Source organism: Morus notabilis, unplaced genomic scaffold, assembly GCF_000414095.1.
Source record: "Morus notabilis unplaced genomic scaffold, ASM41409v2 Scaffold630, whole genome shotgun sequence".
Taxonomy (NCBI): Eukaryota; Viridiplantae; Streptophyta; class Magnoliopsida; order Rosales; family Moraceae; genus Morus; species Morus notabilis.
The window spans coordinates 114,892-127,020 of NW_010365305.1; the positions used below are offsets into that span (position 1 = coordinate 114,892).

The 12,129-nt window shown below is 37.5% G+C and overlaps 2 protein-coding genes across 2 annotated transcripts; both read left to right on the plus strand.

Moving 5' to 3' along the window:
• The first annotated feature begins 350 nt into the window (after window positions 1-350).
• LOC21404053 (putative rRNA methyltransferase) lies at window positions 351-4,875 on the plus strand. The gene is made up of 11 exons (XM_010107711.2): window positions 351-934; window positions 1,017-1,071; window positions 1,188-1,287; window positions 1,399-1,639; window positions 2,039-2,092; window positions 2,197-2,324; window positions 2,659-3,229; window positions 3,369-3,483; window positions 3,580-3,629; window positions 4,144-4,287; window positions 4,551-4,875. The coding sequence occupies exons 1-11, from the start codon at window positions 392-394 to the stop codon at window positions 4,794-4,796; spliced, it is 2,247 nt and encodes a 748-aa protein (XP_010106013.1). The 5' UTR covers window positions 351-391; the 3' UTR covers window positions 4,797-4,875.
• A 3,677-nt stretch (window positions 4,876-8,552) lies between these two features.
• Window positions 8,553-10,977, plus strand: LOC21404054 (uncharacterized membrane protein At1g75140). The gene has a single exon (XM_010107712.2). The coding sequence runs from the start codon at window positions 8,790-8,792 to the stop codon at window positions 10,800-10,802; it is 2,013 nt and encodes a 670-aa protein (XP_010106014.1). The 5' UTR covers window positions 8,553-8,789; the 3' UTR covers window positions 10,803-10,977.
• The last annotated feature ends 1,152 nt before the right edge of the window (window positions 10,978-12,129 follow it).

Here is a 12,129-nt window from a genome sequence, read left to right on the forward strand (position 1 = left end):
TAATTCTTTTTAAAGCCCTAAAACGTTGAACTAAACATGGACTCTGCTTTCCTAAAAAAAAAAAAAAAAGATAAACAATGAAAACTCTTGTCTATCTCACGTGTAATCACAACCGCTCATCATCAAATACGAAACGATCATCATCACATCGGCTCTAACAATGCGCCAGCGACGCAGGTAACCTTTTTGGTGGTAACTAGAACGAATCGAAAACGATTCTACTCATTGACTACGTTTTCCCTCTAAATTTTCTAAACATTTGGCGCCTAAATCTTTTAAAGTGCTTTTTTCCCTTTCGTCTTTTTTCTCTTAAGTTTCTGAAATCTGATAGCTCTTGTTGTCTCGGTCTTCATCAATTAGAGAGAGAGAGAGAGAGAGAATCTGCGCAGAAATGGAAAGCGACGACGAGGTTCTACTATCTTCGTCTCCGTCAAGGGCTTCTCCTCCGGTTCCTGAACGAAAGCTGAAGCGCTTGAAGAAAGCAATTAGGGTTTCTCCAGATGCCCAACTCGAACGGTCCAACAGTGTTCCTTTGATGGCGGAAGAGAATTTCTCCCAATCCGAAGCCCTAAATTTTGGTGAATCGGAACAGCAATTGTCGTCTGGTTCGGGATCGGAGGAATTCGATGACGGAAATGTTTTGGATTCTGGTTTTCCTGGTTTTGATGGTGAGAAAGATGGTTCCGGGGCTAAGAGAGCTTTGGATTTCGAGGCTTTGGGAGAGGAAGCTGATGAGAATGGCGAAGATCGAAGCAAGGAGATCCGAGAGGAAAGTGCAGATGTATCAATGGGGGAATTTGAGAAGAAACGGCGTAGTCCTGATCCTCTCGAGGAAGAGAAAGACAATAAGAAGAAAAGGAAAAAGAGTACTGAGGGTAGTGGCGACGATGAGAAGAGCAAAGATACTTCTGCTAACAAACGGAGGTCGGAGAAGGTACTGCAGGCTTGTTGAATTCTGATTTGTTGTTTGCTCTGCAATTCTCTTGACGTATTTTTCTGATGTTATGAATTTGTAGGAAAGAAGAGATTATCTAAAGCAACTCCACGCTGAATCTCAGCGACTTTTGCGAGGTATAAATTTTGTATGTGGCAAATTTCTGTGTAGTTCAAAATTTTTTAGACCCGATTAGAAGCTATTTATTTTTGTGCATCGACTCACTTGAGAATTGCATGCTCTTCCTGGGTAGAAACTAGAGATGCGGCATTTAAACCTGTACCACTTGTTCAAAAGCCTATATCTTCAGTTTTGGAGAAGATTCGACAGCGAAAACTGGAGGTTTCCAAAAAGTGAGCATTTCATATATGAATTTGTTTGTAATTGTGGGTCCTGTGTGTATGTTTTTAAGTTTTTATATAGTGGAATGATTTTGTTTTGTTTTCTTGGACGGTGGGTGGCAGATCTTTCAGTATAACTAGCACATCTTTCATTGATGATGATAACGATTCCTCAAGGGAAGTTACTGTAATCCGAAATACAGAAAATACTCGTGTAGATGAGAGAGAAGATAATAGAGTTTCGGCAGCAACATGTAAGGAGACTATTTCTCGTCCTACTGAAGCTGAGGGTAGCATCAACGTGCTGAACACGGATGAATCTAATGATAGAGTGAGACCCAGCAGCATAAAAGTTCCTCGGATGGTAAGTTCTCTGCTAAAATGCACTGAGAATTCTCAGACATTTTTTATGAACATCATTGAAGTGGATAAAAACAGGCTTCGGCATTCGGTTCGAGGCAATGTCACTTGGTGGTTCACATTTAGTTTTTCAAGTCTCACAAATTTCTCAACAAAACAAGAAAAAAAAATGCATATGCGTTTCTTAACCACATAAAATGGAATATATGATAATACGTCAAGCAGTTTAAGAGCTCATACTTTCAACCAAAAGAAAGAAAGAAGTTTTAAGAGCTCATGCCGTGCCAACCTTGCAGTTTTAGGAAAGTGTTGCTTTTATTCTCATGACATGTCAATTTGAATTTTAAGTTTTAAGACAACAAGCTTTTTGGAGGGGTTGCATGACACTTCCATTTGGATACAGGTTGTGGGTGAGGAATCCAATCAATCATTTCGAGCTCCTATTGATGATACTCAGGTTCTCCTTGCGTCTCTTCCTTGCTAAGGCAGTTTGAGTGGGCTTTGCCACTCGCAAAATAATTGCACATTAGAATTAATTACCTGCTGTATATCATATTGTAGGAGTTGTTTTCTGATTCCCAATCAAGTGACTCGAAAAATGAGGCACCAAGCAGTCCTTTGGAAGAGGTTTTTGTACCGTCAGAACTTGTAATGAACTTACAGCTTGACTCTGCACCTCCTGATGATGTGTAAGTTTCCATGTGTTTATGGTGAATTTCTGCCATCTTCCAACCAAACTGCATCCATTAACATGTTATCCACATGCTGTGTTTACCTTAGTTTCTTGTGATTCATGCGTGTGTGATAAAATTAAGGTTTTATGTTAGATTTTAGTGGTGTTTGTTTGGATATAGATAGAAATAATCATCATTCGCCAGTGCGATCACATAACTTGATGAGAAAAAAAACACAAATGTGTATTCTTTTATTTGCGAAATGTGGGGAAAAAGCACTTGTTCTCTGGTTTCTTTTGAACGATCTCTTGTTTGGAAGGGTAAATCTAATTATCATTTCCAATTGTAGTTCTTCCGATGAAGAAGACAACGACAAAGAGAATGTTGATCCCGATCCAAGTGAATCGGCTGACTTGGCTTCGTCTCCAAAAGGCAATCCTGTCAAAGCTTTTGTTGATGATGAAGCTGAAGAAGAAGATGACAGTGACAATGACCTGCAGCGATTTAAAGATAATGATGATGATGAGGATGCTGAAGATCTTGAGGAGCTTAATGAAATGATAACCGCCGGGTATGAAGAAAGACCTGTTGATAGTGAAAGACGTAATGAATTTCATCAGCAATGGCTTGAACAACAGGATGCAGCTGGAACAGAAATTCTGCTGCAGAAACTTAAATATGGATCGAAACATAGAGAAACAACTTTGGTTGAAGAGGAAGAAGATAAAGAAGAGAATGAAGATGGCGAGTTTGGCGATGAAGAGGCAGAAGAGTTGGCTCCAACTGATCCTGTGAGAATAAATTTGCGCAAAGTAAAGCAAATGATTCCTCAAATGTTTACAGACAACAATGACGCATACTTATCTGATGATGAGGAAACGGAAAAGAGGCTTGCTAAACAGTGCCTGCTCCAGAAAGTGGTGAGTTCTTGGAACCCTATTGGACGCAAATTCCAGAATTCCAGTTTCTTTTTTGATGCGTTTTTTGGAATTTCCTATTTGCTTTTAAAGTTGTACACTTGATCTTCATTTTGTGCCTAAACTTTTTGATTTGAAACAGGAAGAGCAGGTTACTTTCTTGTCACCAGCAGAGGACGAAAGTTCTAGAGAAGTTTTTGGTCGTATAAAAAAGCTGAATATTGTGCCGGAACTGAAGAAGAGAGCTAAAACACATAGTAAGATTCTAATCTGTTCTACCTGATCTTATGTTGTACTTCATTGACTCTGCTGAACCTATTTTGATATCACTTACTGTTATTTTGTTTTTGCAGCCTATTTTGATATGTCACTCATGGGAGTAAACAGAAACATTTCATCAAAGGTACATTCGTTTGCAACATAGGATTTCAAACATTCAGTTTTCTGGAGATCTCTTATTTTAATATCAAACTTACATTTCATAAAATTTTGATCTAGACTTCCCACCTGCAGTGCAGTGGGAAAGTCTGTGCATTTGTTTTCAATGGTTTATTATTGTTTCTGTTTTCTGCTTAAACAAGTACCTTGACTAGTCTAATTTAATTCATGTTTCAACATCTTGAATTGGCGAATGCTGTCCTTGGGACATCTGATGCTTACAAGAAACATTTAAATTCTACTGTCTAAGCTGATAAGATTTTACCCACCTTAATACGGAGACAGAGCAAAGACATTAATGCTGTTGATTAACAATGCCTTTGGGTTCCTTTGTTTTTTGTTTTTTTTCTTTTGTTTTTTGTTTTGCTTTGTTTTTTCTTTTTGTTTTTTGTTTTTTGTTTGTTGTTTTTTTTTTTTTTTTTGTTTTTTTTTGTTTTTTTGGGGAGGCTAAACAACATTACCCTTGATTCATGTTGCAGCCATCTTTCCTAGGCCGGAGTTCCAGTCATTGTTTACCATCATCCAGAAAGCAAGGATCGATGACTGCTCGTTCCTTTATCTTTGAACGAGACGATAGCAATAGTAGGAGCACAACATCAGACTTAGAGGATTCTTCTGAAGCGGTAAGATATGGAAGAAACATGTTGAAGCTTTATCTTATACCATGTATCTAGCTCTTCCACATTACACATGTTTGCTCTCATTAGCATCCATTTCTCAGCATTTAAAACACCGAAGACAAATGATAGCAAAACTCATCATTACATCACAGTTGTTAAATTTCAGGTCATAACTTAGCTTTTACTGGTTTAGTTTGATATGCAATTCTGAGCAATATCTATATGTTTCTCTACCAATGCTGAAAAAACCATAATTGACAAAGCAGATTCAGAGGGAGAACCGAGCAAGGACGGCTTCTGTCAAGTTCAGCAACTCACAAAGAAAGACTCTTCCTCAGAACTCCTCACCAGTAATGAAGTCAGATACTTCATTATTTGATATATTGAAGAGAACTTCCTTGACATCTAAGCGGCGCACAGTGGATAATGTGGTAACCCAGACCGAGTCTATACTAGCCTCATTCAAGTTGGCTAAGAAACCAGTGAAACCAAAGGAAGATCGCATCTTATAGCTAAAGACTTGAAATGTGATGCTTAATCTTCTGATTTGCTTCTGTGATTTACTCGTATTCCGTTCGGTGAAGAATTGGGCAACGCAATCTTGCAAATGTCTTTATTTATTCTTGACTCAATAAAGAATTAGTATGAATTGCTTTCACAGCTTTTCAAATTGATAAATCTATTTTTGGTTAGATTATTTCACTATTAGTATTAGAAAGTGTATGATATAAAGCATTCCAAAAATGATTGACACAGTTTTTTTTTTTTTTTTTTTTTTTTTTTGTGTTGTATTTAGCGGAGCGGCAATTTTTTACTGTGCAACAACACCAAAAAAAAGCTCCACCGGTGGAGCACCTAAAATGTAATTGACTTTACTTTTAAACCGTTGGATATGAATCTCAATCATGTTTAAAATGGTGCTCACCACACAACAATAATACTCCTTAAAAATTCACAATGAGCTATACGTAATTAACTAACATCTTTCTAAAATTTTTTTAAAAAAAAAGAAAAAAAAACACTTCTTCATCAGCGCCATTCAGCGGCCAATATCGTCCCCTTCACATTTTTTCTTTCAGTTCTACGTTGAGCCCGTTGTAATGCCAGAAAAGCTTATTAGATCACTATTGTCAAGATCTGTTCCTTTAAGCATCAGTTTGATAATAGATTGACTAAAGAAATGATTTTTAATGTATTGATTTGAGGGTCTCTATTCAATATGAATATTAAATATAATCACAATGGTTTTGGCCTGTTTTCCCCTTTCTAATGTTGATTTCCATTAGTGTTCTCACCCTATATGAAAAAGGAAAAGAGAGTTGTAATATATATATATATGCTCTGTGTTTTCTCAATGTACAACATCTCTGATACAAATATATACAACACGAGAAAGAAATAAATCATACAGCTAGCACCCAATCAAATGGCGAAAATGTGGAAGTAATTACAATCAAATATATAGCTGTCAAAGTGGAGATAGTTGACGTATGATATTTGGAATCAATGCCATTGTGGAATGCTGAAATCTCTCCCGCAGATTTGCCAAATTTCAACACTTTAAGCTCATATCCGCCCTTAGCCTCCTAAATCCTAATTTTGTTGCTAAACATTCCATTTTCGTCTATGGCGGCGACAGCAACAATGAGGCTCCATGGACTACGATGTGGATGACTACGGGGACTTTGACATTGGTGACGGGGATGGTTGCGGAAGACTAAAAGAGCTCGTATTGGCGGGGTAGAAGGGGTTCAAAGCCGCCGTCAAGGGAAGGTGGGGTTTTAGCCGCCGTCTGTATGGGTTTCGGCCACCGTCGGAGGATGGCGTGGTTACCACCGTCGTGGAATGGGGATGGACTACCTGATTATTTGTCGCCGTCGTGGTGGAATCTTCTTCAACAATGGAGATGCAGATTATTTATTTATTTATTTGGCAAATTATATAATGGAACCCCTAAAATACTTCTATAGGTAGAAGCGATTTTCATAGTTGTACTTGTGCAGTTTGTATAAAAAATTCTGCCCAATATTTCTCAATCTGCAGATCAATCCAATGATCAAAAATAACGTTTCTGATAAGGATGTCTGATTATTTTATTATTTTTTGAAAGGAATAAGCGGACGAGAGAAAAAAGTCTAGAGGAATGAAAAAAATGTGAAAAGATCATGTGCGACTTGTTTTTAGCTTGCATTTTCCATCAAATTGCTCCTAAAATCCTGCTCTGCTAGTGGAACAAAAACAGGAGTTACACCGTAAAAATACATTTAGGTCCCGTTTATTTTATCGATTTAAATTTTATACAGTAAGAAGTTCTCAAAAATAATCACTTTTAATTTTTTTATTATAATAAAAAAATTTTACATAAAATTACATCTCAAGTCAAATTAAAAATTTAAATTAGTAAACTAAACGGGCTTTAAATGTTTTAAAAGTCTGATTTTTAAGTTTTAATTTTTATACACGAAAAACTTTTTCTAAAAAAAAAAAAAAAACATGAGAATACTTGTTGGCGCAAAGTCTCTTGAAAGAGTACTTGATTGAACATTGATTTTGTATCCAAATGAAATCTATAGTGGCAAAAGAATTAATGCGTTGTGTTTAGTTTGTGAGAGACGAGGGAATCGGTTATAATCTTAGGAAAAGAAAAATGTAAGTGTTAATGATGGAAACGGTGCAAATCTATGCAAAGGCAAAGGCGGTGTAACAAACGAGCAAATCTATGCAAAGGCAAAGGCGGGGTTACAAAATGAAATTTAGTATATAAAAACAACACTGTATCCACGTGCGGTGGCAAAACGAAACTGGTGTGCTCTAGTTTTGATGCTAAAACATTGAAACATCATCTTCTACGTCCAGACACTATCAATTTTGATATTTAAGTAACACTATTTAGCGGAAAAAAATAGTTAACAAAATTTCCGTTTATTCATTTTATTTTACTTCGTATAAATCAAATAATTTCTACACTTCTCTTCAAAATAAAAATTTCTACTATATCATTTAAGTACAACGATTTCAACATTTATTTTAATCACGGTAATTGATATTCTCTTATTTCTATTAAATAAATCAATAATTTTCTAAAATCTTTATTAATCTAGTGTAACGTTTACATGTAGAAGATCAGCTCAAGCCACTAGATGCAATAGTTATGCGACTTGTCGTTTGGTTCCTATTTATGTTTCCGTCATTTGGTTTGTAATCAGCGACTCAACGTTTGTTACCCTTTTTATCAAAACGCTGTGTCGTTTATTCTGCCCCCCATCATGTTTATAATATATTAAATATTTAATATATTTAATATATTATTTATTTAATATATTATTAATTTAATATATTTTTATATATTTTTAAAAATTAAATCACCAAACACAATTTTAGTTTTTTTTAAATTGAAAACAATCTCAGAATAAAACTACCAAACGCATTTTTAAAAATGATTTCAAAATAAAAATAAAAACATTTTTATTTTCATTTTCATACAAAAAAATAAAAACGTTTTGAAACTAATTTCAAACGCACCTTATGTTTTTCGCTCCCGGAACCACGCATGCCACCCTGCTAGGCACAAAGACCACATATTCAATGCAACAGCGAAAAATCTTCATCACAACTTCATGGCCCCATGGACGCAATAAAATGGAATAAACATAAACCCTAATGCACCTCACAAAATGAGGAACCAACAATAATGACATGCGTATTGATTACATATTCATCACAATGAACAACGGCACCAATTTTAGGGCATGCAAACGATATCAATGAATGTCAAATAACCATCAGCAAAAATAATTAAATGTTAAATAGCTCTTTTTCTTTGCTCCGAAAATATTAAATAACACTTATTTCAGCTTATCCTAGTATTAGATAAAAGAAAAAGAAAAATAACCAGGGAATTTAGGGGTTTGTCCCTCTTAAAACTTAAGATGTCCAAAAGCGTCAAATTTCTTCCCATAAATCCTGCACGTGTCACAATATAAGTGGCGAGAACGGAAATTTAGGCCTCGTTCGTTTCGATGATTCGAGTTTAGAATTTGAGTTGAGATGTGATTGTATGTGAGAGTTTTTTACTGTAGCAAAAAAGTTAGATGTGATTGTTTGTGAGAGCTTTTTACTGTAGCAAAACTCGAATTCTAAACTCGAATCAGCGAAACGAACGAGGCTTAAGGATTAGAATTGGCTTATGTGAACTTTGTGCATTTTATTACCGTAGAAATACACCAAATACTTGGCTGGTGTAATTTCCAACAGGGAAAATTCTTGCCCTAATCTGAATCTAAAATATTTTAGCTCCGTACAGACCTGAGTCAAAACCTCACAGTGAGTTTCGAGTTTTCCACTCCCCAAAAAAAAAGAAAGAAAAACCAATTGTATCATAATCTTCCCACTAGTTTATTGAAAATCTTCAAAAGGAGTTGATAAAGCAAAATCCTATCCATAATCACCAGATCTACAACAATGGCGAAGCACTAAAGCAAGCAGAAAAAGCTAAGCTTTCTTCAATGGCGAATTCCCTCAAAGGCAACCTCCTTTCTATCCTTTTTCTTTTCCTTTTAGCTTCTCCTCTTTTTTCTAGGGTTTTGGCGAGCTCTAACTCGGTCCCGATCCAACAAGAAACAGAGCATAAACGCGATTCTGATAATAACAAAGAATCCGAAACCGCGATTGATTTCGATCGTCAACAAGTTCTGTTGCAAAGACTCGATGAAATAGTGAAAAACCTTAGCGAGATAGTTTCTAGGTTGGAGTCGAAGCTGTCGGAGCCCTCGAAGGGGGCGTTTAGCGATGAGAAGCGCGAGCTCGAGGGTTTGAAAATGGATCTTTCGGAAAAGGAAAATCTTGATCGAATTAAGACGAAGTACAAGCGAAAAAGCTCCATTAAAGTTGAGCAAGAAGGTTTTGATGATAAAGTCCCAGACGGTGAAAAAGCTAGGGCGGTTTCGGTTACGAAGTACAGCCCCTTTTGGTCGGAGAGGTTTCAGTTTGTATCGGCTGTGAAATTGGATTCCCAAGCGACTTGTATCAATGTCTTGCCTTTTAGGGATTACGAGGGATTAAGCAAGTATGTTGCTGTTGGGGATGAGAGAGGGACAGTTTATGTGTTCTTGAGAAATGGGGATGTTCAGGTTCAGCATCAGACATTGTCGGATTCGCCTATCACGGCAATGGTTTCGTACTTGTCAGTGTATAAGAACGAGAGTTTTGTGGTCACAGGGCATAGGAATGGCGCAATCTTGATGCACCGGATTTGGGAAGGATCGAGCTCGGGCGGAGAGGATTGGAGCTTGTTGTTTATGGAAAATGTGGGCGTATTTGTGCCGACTAATAAGGGCGGAGATGGTTTGGCCATAAGTATATTGGAAGTGCATCATGCTGGAAGAATGAGGTACATACTGGCCACTGATGTTAGTGGCAAAATTTGGGTTTTCAGAGAGAATGGAACAGTTCATGGTGCGACAAGGCCGAACAGTAGACCATTGGCTTTCTTGAAGCAGCGGCTTCTGTTTTTGACTGAGACTGGTGCAGGGTCGTTGGACTTGAGAAGCATGAGAGTCAGGGAGTCGGAATGTGAAGGTCTGAACCATTCTTTTGCTCGGAATTATGTCTTCGATGTAACTGAGCGGTCTAAAGCTTATGGCTTCACTTCAGAAGGTGATCTGATCCATGTGCTGCTGCTGGGGGATATAATGAACTTCAAATGCAGGGTTAGATCCAAGAGGAAATTTGACATGGAAGAGCCTCTTGCGTTTCAGGCAATAAAAGGGTATTTGCTTATCGTTGGTGGGGAGAAAGTTTTCGTGTATAATGTCTCGTCTCAACATTATGTCAGGGTTGGATCTCCCCGGATACTTTTCTCTGCTGGTTTGGATGAGATCAGATCATCTTTTCTGAATTATCAGAGCAGCGATTCGGATGGTGAGGGAATGGAGGCTTTCCCTTTGATAGCTAGCGACCACGAAAAGTTTGTGGTTATTGGCCTTGGTGGTGGCTATGTGGGCATGTATCGCTCTAACCTCCCAGTATATAAAGGGGAATTCAATAACATATTTTGGACCAGTCCTGTGTTGTTCTTTATACTTTTTCTTTTTGGAGCATGGCAATTTTTTGCTAAGAAGAAAGAAGCACTTACTTCTTGGGGACCAGATGATCCATTTAGCTCTACAAGTACGGCTGCGACTACAACTGGAGCTCCAATGCCAGGAACTAGCTCCGGAGAAAGAGCAGAGAGGTCCTTCATAGACTCTTCATCAAGAAGTACTGATATGATGAATCTGAGGGGTGGTGGTCTCAGAGATCCGACAAGAAGGTATGTCTCTCCACCGCGATACACCGGCGGAGCAACCAGTTCCTTTAGGCCAGCTTCTGTTGATCATAACCCCAGAGGAACAGCAGTTGATCCTAATTTTAGAACTTCAGAGCTGAAATTTAGGGGCCCAAGTTTAGAGTCATCAGGTTTTCCTAAGAGAAGAGAGAGTCTATTTGTAAACACGCAAGGCGTGGATGATAGCAACTAACGTGTATGGTCAAATTGTATGGTATGGAAAACTTGAGCATCAAGTTATTTTGGGATTTTATTCTTGGACTAGTCATTTGGCATCGTAGCGCCATTTGAACTTGCACTGGTTGCTTCGGCAGCATCAGCGTGCAGAAATAAAACTATAAAAAGAAAGTTTTCAAGTGTTACTTTTTACTAACCCTTTATGTTTTTTTTTTTTTTTTTTGGGGTCCAACCCATGTCCATATGAATAAATTGGTCATTGGTAAATGGAACGCTGAGTAACAACTATGTTGCCTGCTATTCTCGTCGATGTAATTAGTGAACTATGGAATATTTTGGCATGTGATTCAAGTACGTTATTACCACTGATATACCAGAGTAGAAACCCAGTTCTGTTGTTGACATTTTGCTTTTACACAACACAGAGGTGATCAAGCCACGACTACGACGCATCTTTTTAGGTCGTTCTTGTCACCTTTAAAAAAAAAAGTTTCTACTATGACTAAATACAATTTTTTTTTTTTTTTTTAGAGTGAGTATTTCACTCATGGTAGATAGTGGCAGGCCGTCGTTTGAGGCCGTGAGGGTAAAAAAGCCGCATGCCGTTTATGCACTAGAGATGGTAAAAAGTAGGAGATGATCAAAAGTTGATGTGCCGATTTCCAGGGACGAGTGCGCATCTTAGATCTAGCCAAACTACAACGCCACTAACTATCATTCTGTGCTTGTATCTCGTCCTGCCAGGCCAGCCTGCCCAGCCACCAGGATAAAAGGCTAAAGTTGAAAACTTTATATGCGTTCTCTGTATTTTTCTAGTCAGCAAGCTAGGCACACGCTCACATCATTAGCACGCCGTAGTTAAGTCGTGGCATCACAAAACACTTTTATCATCAAGATATTTCCAGCACTTTTTGTACAAAATGTAATATTGACATTATCTGGCTCATCTCATTGATATTGTCGTCGATTTATCAGAGTATTTCTATCATCATTTGACATCTTCACCCATAGTCATAAAGTTTAGAAGTTGCCTTAAAGCCGTGCAGGATTCAGCTTCCACGATAGTGTTTTTTGGCATTGATCATAGGTATTAATTACCATGAAACAGCCCTACTGAATAATTTATCTTTGGATGATTATCACAAGAATAAGAAAAAATTGGATAACGGTATAAGTAAAGCAAAGCCAGGTCTCAAAATTATGCACACACCATTATACGACATGATGAAGGGGAAAGCGATGGGGGTGTTTCCAAGCAAAAACAAAAAATAATAAATAGAGAATAATAAAAATTTTATAACAATGAAGAGAGTATAAAACAAAGCTAATCTACATCAGCAGGA

Bases quoted from the DNA above. Each gene is read 5' to 3' on its own strand.
- LOC21404053 (XM_010107711.2), top strand. From the start codon at position 392: ATGGAAAGCGACGACGAGGTTCTACTATCTTCGTCTCCGTCAAGGGCT. The intron at 1,640-2,038 runs GTAAGTTCTCTG...ATTTGGATACAG, and splicing joins GCATAAAAGTTCCTCGGATG to GTTGTGGGTGAGGAATCCAA. The intron at 4,288-4,550 runs GTAAGATATGGA...TTGACAAAGCAG, and splicing joins TAGAGGATTCTTCTGAAGCG to ATTCAGAGGGAGAACCGAGC.
- LOC21404054 (XM_010107712.2), top strand. From the start codon at position 8,790: ATGGCGAATTCCCTCAAAGGCAACCTCCTTTCTATCCTTTTTCTTTTC.